General features: G+C 42.7%; 1 protein-coding gene across 7 annotated transcripts in view; it reads right to left on the bottom strand.

Annotated features, from left to right (window-relative positions):
• Positions 1–4,665: 4,665 nt before the first annotated feature.
• The window catches only part of tada3l (transcriptional adaptor 3 (NGG1 homolog, yeast)-like), a 16,968-nt gene continuing 9,298 nt past the window's right edge, over positions 4,666–12,335 (bottom strand). For all 7 annotated transcript variants that reach the window (XM_078543305.1, XM_078543303.1, XM_078543304.1 and 4 more), the window contains exons 7-9: positions 11,959–12,068; positions 9,898–10,083; positions 4,666–6,753 (exon numbers count right to left, since the gene is read on the bottom strand). In XM_078543305.1, the coding sequence (XP_078399431.1) occupies positions 6,561–6,753; positions 9,898–10,083; positions 11,959–12,068 (489 nt within the window). In that variant the 3' untranslated portion in view covers positions 4,666–6,560. The remainder of the gene's footprint in view (positions 6,754–9,897; positions 10,084–11,958; positions 12,069–12,335) is intronic.

The raw sequence follows: 12,335 nt of genomic DNA, 5'->3' as shown, positions 1-12,335 counted from the left end.
TTCGTCCTTTCTGACGTGGTGTCCAGAACTGAACACAATTTCCCAGATGAAAGCAAAATACTGCAGATACCGGAAATAAAAACAAAAAATGATGGAAAAACTCAGCAGGTCTGGCAGCATCTGTGGAGCGAGAAACAGAGTTAACGTTTCGAGTCCATACAACTCTTCTTCAGAGCACAACTGCCCAGATCTCTGATTATTCCGAGACCAAACCTAGCCCCAAAGATGCGCTACAGGACCCCCCAGAAGGCCCAACACAATAACTCCATGGGAATTTCCAGAGACGTTTGAACATCCCCCTGCTCACAGGGACCCTCCAAAAAAGTCTCCAACTCTGAGTTAGAATTGGAGATTTTGGACAGTTCTGACTTACTTACCTGAATATTTACCCAGGAAATGTAAGACAGATTAAGCCCTGATCAAGCCCTGATTAGCCCCAACCACCACTCCCCTCAACACCCCAAATGCCCCCCACAACCCAACCCGACCCAACATCACATACAGACTACCCCCCCAATGCCCCAGCACCCCCGACCCCCCCACAACCTGACCTGACCACCCAACCCACTCTACCCTCACCTACTTACCTCACCATCATACCCCCTTAGCCATTATTTTATTCACCCTACCCCCTAACCTTACCCACCCCACCCTCTCACCCACCTACTTCATCCACCCTACCCACTTAACTTCTCTCCATAGCATTTCAAAGTAGCCTTGGGACATTTAAACCCTTTACTCACCAGAATATGGCAGCTAGTGCCGTAAAAAAGGGGCTGTTGTCTTATGCCGATGTTCTAGGGCTATGAAGAAGCAGTTCTATTTCAGGTGTGGGGATTGTGCTCCGGATTCCTGGAGAAGCCGGGATTGGAAGCCCCACCCAGGAGTGCAGAGCTCCAGCATGGCATAGGAAAGTAGGAGTGGAGTGGCAATCCGACAGCGATTGCCGCTCCTTGGAAGATTCGGGCTATTATCCCAGTTGAGGCAAACCAGTGTTTTATAAAGATTTATCGTAACTTCCTTGTGTTTGTAATCTTACTACTAATTATAAAGCCCTGGGTCCTATATGCTTTATTAAATGCTTTCAGAGCCTGACCTGCTACTTTCAACAATTTATGCACATGTGGTCTCTCTGCTCCTGCAATTATTTTAGAATTATACCTTTTTTTTTTACAGAGCTTCATTCCTTGTCCTTCCCACCAAAATGAATCACTTCACACTTCGCTCCATCAAATTTTTGCCACCTGTCCCCCCATTCCGACCGCTTATCTATATCCTCTTGAAGTTTATCACATGTTCCTCACAGTTCACAATGTTTCCAAGTTTTCTATCATCTGCAAATTTGGAAGTTGTGCCCATATCTAGATCATTAATATATATCAAGGAAAGCAGGGGTCTTACACTGACCCCTGTGTATGTATATCTCATTATATATCTCCCTCCAGTCTGAAAAATAAATGTTCTCCACTACTCTGTGTTTCCTGTCACTCACCCAATTTCATATTCATGCTGCTACTGTCCCTTTTATTACATGAACTCTAACTTTCCTGACAAGCCTGTTATATGGCACTTTATCAAATGCCTTTTGGAAGTCCATGTACACAACTTCAACCTTCTCTATTACCTCACAAAAAAACTCAATAAAGTTAGCTGTTTTGTAGTACAGAACTTCAGTATTGCTGAAAAAAGAGACATGTCACAGCTTTCTGTCTTGCATTCATCAGAACACTTCGCAAGAATACCAATGTAAGGAGAAAACAACAATTTATACTGTAAGAGGAGAGAGTGCTGATTGGTTGGCAAGTGGACTTTGATTGGTCGAGGCGTTGCCATGGAGAATGCACCAATTGATGGTGACTGACAGCTAACTGACAAACATTGTTTGAAATTTAAACCAGGCAGCTTGACCCTGATTGGTCAAAGCAGTACCCTGAGGAATGGGTCAGTGAATGGCTGTCATTTATTTTGTTTAGCTGGAACAGACACAATGTTTTTTCTGTCTGCAAAGAACAGGTCCCTATGTACTTCTTTGGGAAGTAGGGCCTACATACCTTGCATCACAGTGGCAATGAAATTCATATACCACATTACTCATTTGTGTGGTAAGCAGAACGTCTTTTTGACTTGACAGTAGCATCCTGTGGATGGCGAATATCACTCATGTTGCTACTGCATAGTAGCAGCGTGAAACAGCTAACTTCACCTGTTGCTCAAATCTTTGAGATTTTGCCCTTCCAGGGTAATCTGAGGTAGACTGGGCACTTTCAGGGCTGAAAATGACAACCTTAGGCCTTTTCATGAGTTTGTGTGATATACAGTGTGAAATGGTCTGATCAGGGTAGCCATTATCAGAGTCCACTTGCCAACCAATCAACACTCTTTTCTCATACAGTATAAATTACTGTTCTCCCCTTTTATTGGTATTCTTGAGAAGTATCCTGATGAGTGCAATAATAAAAGCTTTGACATGTCTCTTTTTTTCAGCAATACTCAATCAAGTTAGTTAAACACAATTTGCATTTAATAAATCTATGCTGGCTTTCCTTAATTAATCCACTTTTCTTCAAGTGACTGTTGGTTTTACCCCAAATTATCATTTCAAAAAGCTTTCCCGTCACAGTGGTTAAACTGATTGGCCTGTAGTTGCTGGGCTTATCCTTACACCCCTTTTTGAAGAGAGGATTAAAAAAATAAAAACAGAAAATGCTGGAAATACTCAGCAGGTCTGGCAGCATCTGTGGAGTGAGAAATAGAGTTAATGTTTCAAGTTGAATCTGACGCTTCCTCAGGGATTTTCTTTGTTACCCATCCCTAATTGTCTTTGGGAAGGTGGTGGTGAGTCACCTTTTTGAACCGCTGCAGTCCATCTAGTGCTGATATACCCATAATGCTATTCGGAAGGGATTTCCAGGATTTTGACCCAGCGACACTGAAGGAACGGAGATGTAGTTCTGAGTCAGGATGGTGAGTGGCTTGGAGGGAAACTTGCAGATGGTGGTGTTCCCATGTGTCTGCTGCCCTTGTCCTTCTAGGTGGCAGAGGTTGCGAGTTTGGAAGGTGCAGTCAAAGGAGCCTTGGTGAGTTGCTGCAGCGCATCTTTTATATGGTACACCCTGCTGCTACTGTACCTCAGCGGTGGAGGGAGTGAATGTTTAAGGTGGTGGAGTGGGGTGGGGGGTGCCGATCAAGCAGGTTGCTTTGTCCTGGATGGTGTTAAGCTTCCTCAAGTGTTGTTGGGGCCCTTCCCCTTCAGCATTCTGTAGGGGTATTCCCTCCACGGAATCCTGTTCCACTCTTCAATCACCCCAACACTCACTCCCCTATCCATGGCACCTTCCTGTGGAAGTGCAAGAGATACAAGACCTTTCCTTTTATCCTTTTCCTCCCACCATCCAAGGCTTCAAACACTCCTTCTGGTGAATCAGAAATTGTACTTCCTTCAATTTAGTGTGCTTGATACAATGGGGAGACCAAACACAGATGGCGAGATCATTTTGAGGAACACCACCATTTAGTCTGCAAGTTTGAGCTTCTGGTTGTCTGTCATTTTAATTGTCTGCCCCACCCCACCTGACCTCTAACTCCTGGGCCTCCTATACTGTTGCCAATTTCAGATCAGGGAACAGCACCTTATCTTTTACTAAAGCAATTTGTAGTCTTAAAGACTCAACATTGAGTTCAACAATTTCAGACCATAACCACTGCCCCCATTTCCTTGGACAAAAATTGGTGCTAACGATTCTGCTGTTACCATTTACACATTTTGTTTCTTTACTAGTCCCATTACCACCCTCTTTTGCCTTGCACCATTATCCCTTTTGTCATTTAATCTCTCCTGCCTCCCATCCCTTCCTCTGTACTTGCTAAAAACCCATTATATCTCTAACACAAAAACAAAAATACCTGGAAAAACTCAGCAGGTCTGTTATATCTCGAACTTTTTCCATTGCTGACGAAATGTCATCAATCTGAAACATTAACTGTATTAACATTTGCTGCCTGACCTGCTGAATATTTCCAGCATTTCCACACTTTTATTGTTTCCTTTCTGGATTATTGTACTGCTAGGCCAAATTCAATAACCTCTAGATTACTGCAATTTTATCAAAGGGTATTGCCGATGACATAGTCCTTGCTAATGGTTAGTGTATAAAGATCAATTCAGCAGTAAATCACATCAATTGCTTGAAACTTGTCCAAAGCACATAGCTGTCTGGCAGAGAATCCAGATGGGACTTGATCTGTATATTTTTAATCAATACATTGCATTTTATCTAGGGATGGCATGAGTGTCTGATTACCAGTGGTTGTTATTAGAATTCTGATTGGAGTGACCGGGTTAGACATTGTGTAGCAGAGTGGGTGAGTTCTTAGGGAGGCTGGTGTTTGCAATAGGAAACTCAAGAGGTTCAAAACTAAAATGGAAGAATGTTAAATTTTAAATGAGGTAACCAGTTTGAGAGCCCTCCTGTGGCAGGGGTGATTCCTAATTTGGGTGTACAAGGTCCAAAATTCAAAACCTAGAAACACCTTTATCTATTTTAAATCAAATTCAACTGATTAGTGTAGCAGATAACTTTTAAACTCCCTCATCTTACCGTTGTAAAATATTACATTAATATTTGAAAGTTGGACTGAATTGTCAGCATTCACACTGAGAAAATGAAGTAATCAAGTTGACATTTATTGAAAATTCAATACAGGACCGGTTAATCATCAGTACACTATTGAGGAGTTAACGCCATGAATGATAAAACTTACACTTGTTTCATCTTTAATCCATAAATTAGCAAGAGGACATCTGATTTGGGGGACATGCATGGGGTTCAGTGACTGATGTTTACTATTAGGATTCTGATTTATGATTTCTTATGGATTGGGCTGGAAAACATGAATATGGAGAATATGTCTGACTGACGATTGGGACAGGTGATCAGAGTTTATTTGTGGAACTGGGATTACAAAAGGGTGTTCAATCACAGCAAGGCTACATAAGGATAACTTAAAACAAAGTGAAGAGATTTGGTGAGTCTAGGAGTATGATTCTTCTGGTTATTTGCACTTTATATTTCAAAAAATAGTAAGTGTCAGTGGGGTAAAATTACTATATTTTAGGAAAATTCGTTTCCACCAGCACTTTCTCATTTCTCCTGTCAATTTTCACCCCACAACCCCCAAACTTCTTTCTTTCTTATAGATATTGATTCATGTTGTGGTATGGCTCAAAATGCATCTGCAGCTCTCTGTTACCTTCTCCATGTGGAAATGTTTCACCCATAAATCCAGATCACGGATTTCCATGAGCTTTTCACCAAGGATAAGGGAGAAGGAGCATTGCAGCTGAAACTGATTCTGTCCTCATTCACTAACTGGGAGGGAGAAGGGTTATCACTATTGAACTTGAACCTCTCCCCAGGCTATCCATTTTCCAGTTAATGTCCCAACGACGAGCGGATTGCGTGATATAGCAGAGCGCAATTACACAGGGATATATTGTCAGATAGTTCTCCTTAGTACTAAGGGAAAAAAAAATGTGGAATGGTCATGCCACACAAAACAAAAATGAAAACAAATGTAAAAATTACATCCACTAATCATGGAAGACATCTAGTGTGTTGGGTGACACTCACTGAATCGAAATGAAAAACTCTTGTTGGTACTGGCTTCTCTAGCAAGGGGCATTCAACTCAAAAGGGGATGTTATCACTGCTAAGCTGAACCGGCAAACACCGGAGAATGAACCTGGGATCATCCTGATCTCCTAAAGCCCCAGAACGCCACATAGTGTGTTTACTCAATAGGGCACTGGCAGGATACCTGCAACCTTTGTAACTGTTGTGATACCCTGAGGTTGGTAAAAAAAACAAATCGTACCTGCTGCCCTGTGGTTGCACAGATCTTAAGCGATTTTATTTTTTCTGTAAAAAGATTTCTTTTGCTTAAAAAGTTTTTTGACCTCAGAAATTGGCAGTATTTTAATACTTCTTCACAGAGCATCACTTGGCCCAGAGGAAAATACAGAAAGATTTGAAATGAGGTTAAGAACTCTACTTGCGCAGGGTGGATGGGGATTACAGAGGGAGAGAAGTAGTGCAGGAGGAGAGGGGAAAAGGACAGACTTTGGGCCCTAGTGATATCCCCACATGTATTTATATAAAATATTGGGGGTGTGGATGCAAGTGAGGAGAAATCTTTCTGAAAAGCTATAAAGTGTCAGTTGTTAACATCACATTTGGAAGGACTGGCAATGGCACAGCTGCCCAGGAATGCTACTCTCTATCTGAACACGCAGCAGTAACACATTACTCTCACATACAGTACAAACCCAAACTAGCAAAGCACAACATCCAGATTTCTGAACGACAGACTTCCATCTTTTACACACAGGATGAACAAGCTGCAAACGGAGACAGCCTGCTGCAATGGAATGTCACCAGTTCAAAACCGGCAGGTTTCAATATCTCTCCTTTTGTCAGTTCAGAAGCACACAGCTTGGGAAAGACGAACATTAAGCCAATTTTTCAAAAGTAACAGCGTCCAGCATATGTGCACAGTTGGTTTTAACTGTCCAATAGCTTTAAGATGCTCTCCCTCTCCTTCAGTGCCTTCCACGCTTGATCCTTCTCCTTTTTTGTAGGTGTGCGTTTCTTCTGACGTGCTGCCATGATCTTTCGGAAAGCGTCCATGACTTCATTGTCCGCTATTCTCACTCGCTGTCGTAACTCCTGTTTCTTTAACTCCTCTTTCGCGAGTCTGAATTTAAAAAAATAGTCGTCAGTCAGTAAGATTAGGAAGGAGGATGGGGACCCATAGATCAATACCCACCCATTGCTTCCCTCAAGATTTAGGCCGAAATTCTTTTCTTGGGGGTGGGGTGGGTGGTGTTGAGGTACAAGCTTGACAAACTCAGCAAAGCAACTGCAAAAGGTCTCTTTTCCAAATAGGAATTTCAAAATATGGTTCAAATAGAAACATTGTCACCTCCATTAATCTAACAATTCAAATAAAGCAAATGAAGTCAAAAAAGTCTGGTCAGACAAAAGCTCTGAAGCACAAAGCCCGAGCACCTGTTACGTGTCACTAATCCATAAACAACTTCCCTACTATTCCTTGTAATACCCCAGGAAGTATTTAGTAGCACAAGTCCAATGAATTGGTTTTCACTGGTTCAATGGCGGAGCTGACTTGCTCTAAAAGAGCACCTGCTGTTTCGTGTTTTCAAGTGATCTAAGGCACGTTCTTTCAAAAGGAATGGTCCAATTAAAACAAAGCTCTGAAATTTTGGGGTGTGGGGGCTAGGGGGTTGGCTGAATACTACCACCCACCCAATTCCCTTCCTACCGACACCACTGTTTCCCCTCCCAGTAAAGAACACAATAGCCAGCAGCCAAAAAGGAAAAGCAAAACACCGCGGATGCTGGAAATCTGAAATAAAAACAAAAAGTGCTGCAAACACTCAGCAGATTAGGCATCATCTGAGGAGAGGGAAAGGAATTGAGTTAATGTTTCAGGTCAAAGATCTTTCATCAGAGGGTCGAAATCGACCTGAAACATTAACTCACTTTCTTTCTCTCTCTGCAGATGCTGCCTGATGAGTATTTCCAGCATATCGTGTTTTTATTATGGAATACGCAATGACAGGGTGATGGAGGCAGAGCTATAGACATGCATTAAATAATATATAGGATTACATAGGATATACAGCACAGAAACAGGATATTCAGCCTAATGGTCCATGCCAGCATTTATGCTCCACTTGAGCCTCCTCTCATCTGTCCTCATCTAAATCTATCATAACCCTCTATTTCCTTCTCCCTCAGATGCAAAAGATAAAGTTATTTTTATTTTAGATAGAGGGGATTGGCTAAAGATTGGCTTTAGATTAGCACCATCTTTTCTTTGTCTCTGCAGCAGGTGAGTAGGCAATATGTGAAACTCTGTTTGTGCAGCCACATTTCTATAGGAATCATCTTGTAGCCGGTTTCCTTCAGTGATTCAGAAGTTAATTGTGTCATGAAATTACTTTGATGTCCAGAGCAGTCTCTTTGGAAGGTTGGAATTTCTAGACTGGGGGAAGCTGACAAAATTCATTATCTTTAATGTCTGGAGCATCAAGTTATTGCTATCAAGGTGCCAAAAACAAACAAAGCATCAGGTGATCCCTCACATAATAGTTACTAGAAAAGGCTTAGATCTTAATGCCAGACCATTAGTAGGGATACTTCTGACCTTCAAACAAGTTTGTTTCAAATTATACAACTATACAGTATACAACTTCAATATACAACTGTACAATGTGCAGCTGACAGGAGTCCTAGGTGCCCCAAGCCCTGCTTCACACAGGCAGCCTGAAGGGAGTCATAGAAGCATAGAACAATTTGCAGCATGGAAGGAGACTATTCAGCCCATTGTCTTTATGCTGGTCAAAAAGAGCCATCCAGACTAATCCCACATTCCAACTCCATGTCCATGGAGCCATTTCCTATGTAAGGTTTCAAAAGAGATCGCCAAGAGAAAACAAAAAGAAATCTGAGTAGTGCTGAGAAAAGAGACATGCTGTCAAAGCTTTTCATCTTGCACACATCAGGACAGATTTGCAAGAATACCAAATCAAAAGGGAACAACAATTTATACTGCATGAGAAGAGGGTGCTGATTAGTTGGCAAGTAGTTCAGAGTAATGGTATAAATTGCAGTATAAATTCTTGTTCCCTCTGAGATATGATAATTTTGCTAATCTGTCCTGATGAGTACAAGACCAAAAGCTTCAACAGCATTTCTCTTTTCTCAGCAATACTCAAAGTTCTGTACTATTGAAAATTAAATCTGTTAAGAATTTAGACTTCTTACTCATTTGTACCAGTTTGCGTGGAAGTCAAATATTTACTGCTAGTTTTTTCCTGTATTTTTCTTCTGTGTAACCATGTTATGTGATAATAAATCTGTTTTTTTAGTTTAAGCTTGAGTGCAAAACTCAAAATGTGAAATTTACCACCTTTTGGAGTGGATAGTCTACCTGTGCTCACTAACCCATTTATATAAAAGGCTGTAGCCTCAGTGTCCTTTTCAGTCTCAGACTGCCTACATTTTCTCCTGTAATATCGCTTGCAACCACTTTTCCCTCAGTCCATCTGTTGCCGACACCTTAATCCATGCCCTTATCACCTCCATACTCACCAATTGCAATACTGCCCTGACCAGCCTCCACAATTTCAGCTCACCCTAATGCTTATGCGGGAATCCTATCTTAGGTCAAGTCCTTCTCAACCATCACTCCTATCCTCGCTGACCTACATTGGTTCCTGGTCCTCCAATCCCTCAAATTCAGGATTCTCATCTTTGTGTTTAAACTATCCATTGACCCTCCCCTCCCCATCTCTTTAAACTCCTCCAGCGCTACAACCCCTGCAAACTCTCCATTCTCGTGTATTCCCTCTTCCTTCCATTGACAGTTGTGCCTTCAGCCACTCAGAACCTAAACATTCAAATTATCTCCTTATAGCTCTCCATCTCTCAACCTCCTTTTCCTCTTTTAAGATCTTTCTTAAAATCCATCTTTTTGACCAAACTTTTGTTAACTCCTAATATCTCTTTCTTTGCCCCGGAGTCCAGTTTTTCCCCTGAAGTGTCCATGTGTCATGTTTATCTATGTTAAAGGCACAATATGAAAGCAAGTTGTTGAAGCTGCAATAGCTCTCAGCTAACAGGAAATCAGCTTTTTATGGAACCAGCTTTTACCGTCACTCCTGGAACACATTCACCCGAAAAAAGAATATTTGAATAAAGAGCTCACCACATTAGATTGGATAAAATGCCACCAGCCCATTTTCTGAAGCAAATCGTATTTCTTATTCCAACTCCCTGCATCCCAAACTCATAATCAGTCCTTTCACTGTACCTGAGAAGCTCCTGTTTCTTTGCTCGATTGTGTGTACTGATGGCTTTCAACTCAGCCTGACGCTTGCGTAGTTCTGCCAGAACTTCATCTTCAGAGTCTTCAGTGGGTCGATCCTCAGAATCTAGCAGACCCTGAGCAATTAGTTCTTCCTTAATTCGTGCTTCTAGAGACTTGGTGTGAGGAACACTACAACAGAATAGATTGAATATTTTGAATAAACTGCATTACAAAGCAGCTAATAGATCATCAAGGCAAGTGACCAATACAGAGAATAGACAAAACAGCAACACCAATCGAAATCATGGGCCAAACATTCCAGTCTCTGGATTGTTAGGGACTGGACATTTGACCCTGTGGAGGTCCTAACGCATGGACCCACGTGGAAATTGCTCAGGAATTTTATGTTTCGATAGGCAATTCCCCTGCTCCCCAGGGCCCTCTGCAAATGTCCTTGAATCAGCTGGAATCAGAGATTTCGGACAGCTCCGTGGAATTTTCTTGGATAGTTAACCAGGAAATGTTAGAAATGAAAACTTAGTCTAACATTTGGGTAACTACACAACTGACGCTGCCCAAACACTGCCCCCGATTCCACAACTACTTCCACAACCACCTGACTTCCCCCCAACCACTAGACTACCCCCAAATCCCCAACTTTCCCCAGACAATCTAACTACCCACCAACCTGACTACCAGCCCCCCCGACCATCTGACTACCCTCCTGACCTGACCAACGCTTCTGACCACTCGACTACCCTCCTGACCAGACATGACTACCCTACCGACCATCCTCCCAACCTGATCCAAACCTCCCCTGAACCCCCAACTACCCACCTGACCACCCAACTATCCCCCAACTCGACCCGGCTAGCATGATTACCCCACCAACCAGACCCAACTATCTGCTCACCTGACTTCTCACTCACCTACCTACACATTCACTCATGCATTTACTAACGTTCACACTGGACCTTTAAACTTACTATGCGGCAACTAGTGCTATAAAGAGGGACCTGACCCGAGATAGTCAGCTCCCTGATTTCTCCCTGACACTACTCCACTTCGATGGGAGTTCCCTGAAGGACACTACACTGCAGACATCTGTGAACGGGATCGGAAAACCCGGAAGAAACGCAAAGCAGCGTCAAGCCGGGGGAATTTACGAGCGCAGTGGTAATGCACTCATCATTGCCACAGATCAGAAGATTCGGACCCACATTCAAAAAACTGAACAATAAGATTTGTGCAAAGTTTAGATGAACTATTTCTACTGAAGAGCCAACATACAACATACCGTGCGTGGTGAAGAGACAGGATGTGTTTCAGTGACATTTCTCCCTTGACGTTCCCATGCAGGAGGTGGTCTTGTGGCGCAGTGGGTAGCATACCTGCCTCTGAGCCAGGAGCTCTGGGTTCAAGCGCCGCTTCAGAACTTGATGGCCAAGGAAGCTCAGAACATGGCCAAACAGGTTGAGCATAGATATGTAAATCCTTCCAACATATGCCAATGGCAGGCGGTAAGAGCAGGAGAGATTCCTGGCCATCCATGTGATAGAAAGAACTTGGAGCCTCTGCCATCACTATCCATAGCTCCAGGCTACAACACGCATGTAAAAGTGTACGTTGCCACAGCAATTCGGACTCTTTGGGGAGCCGATTGGCTCAGTTGGCAGGATGGCTGCTGTGAACCAGGTTGGTGCCAACAGCAAGGCTCAATCCCTGTTCCGGCTGGGATGGATTCAGGACCTGCCTTCTTGCCCTACCTGTTGTGGAGATGGTGGCACTGTAGGTTGGACCTGCCTTCGGGCTGGACTACAGCAACTCCAGTTGAATAGTGACTAGCTTTCTGTTATGAATTGTTTCATTTGATGATATGTAATCTGATTGATAGGTGCTTCAGGCAAGAGAGAAACATTCTTCACTCATTCCCCCAAGCTATTATGTTTTCTCCCAGGGCATCACAGAGCTAAGAATGCAAAGGAGCTTTGCTTTGCTGCCTGTCATTATTCTGAAATCTCTCTCATCTATAGTTAATGCAACACTATGGTCCAGAAAGCTCACCTGAATGCCTTATTCTGACTTCGAGGGGAGGTGCTCGCTCCATCAGTTCCGACATCTTTCCCAGTCATCTCTGGTATGGGGGAATCTTCCATTGGTGAAATTATGTTCTCCTGGGAAAGGAGAAACAAAATACAAAAGCTCACAAATGAAGAAGATACCAGGCATCAACTTAGTCCGTAATGAAGGCAGGAGTCCTTTAAACATAGTGAAACAATATGGAAAAAAAAAACTTAATTTTGTAAAAGGTTTGAAGAATCACTACTTAAGAATGTGAAGGGTGGCAAGGACAGTGCAGGGATCAATTTTTTGATTTATACATTATCATCAGGGTGTCAGGGCTGTCTCATTTCTTCAGTTACACAGCTGGTTAAAACATC

The sequence above is a fragment of the Cetorhinus maximus genome, chromosome 6 (genome assembly GCF_964194155.1).
Source record: "Cetorhinus maximus chromosome 6, sCetMax3.hap1.1, whole genome shotgun sequence".
Lineage (NCBI taxonomy): Eukaryota > Metazoa > Chordata > Chondrichthyes > Lamniformes > Cetorhinidae > Cetorhinus > Cetorhinus maximus.
Note: the sequence above shows the minus strand (reverse complement) of the source record. Positions and strands in the feature narration are given on the sequence as shown.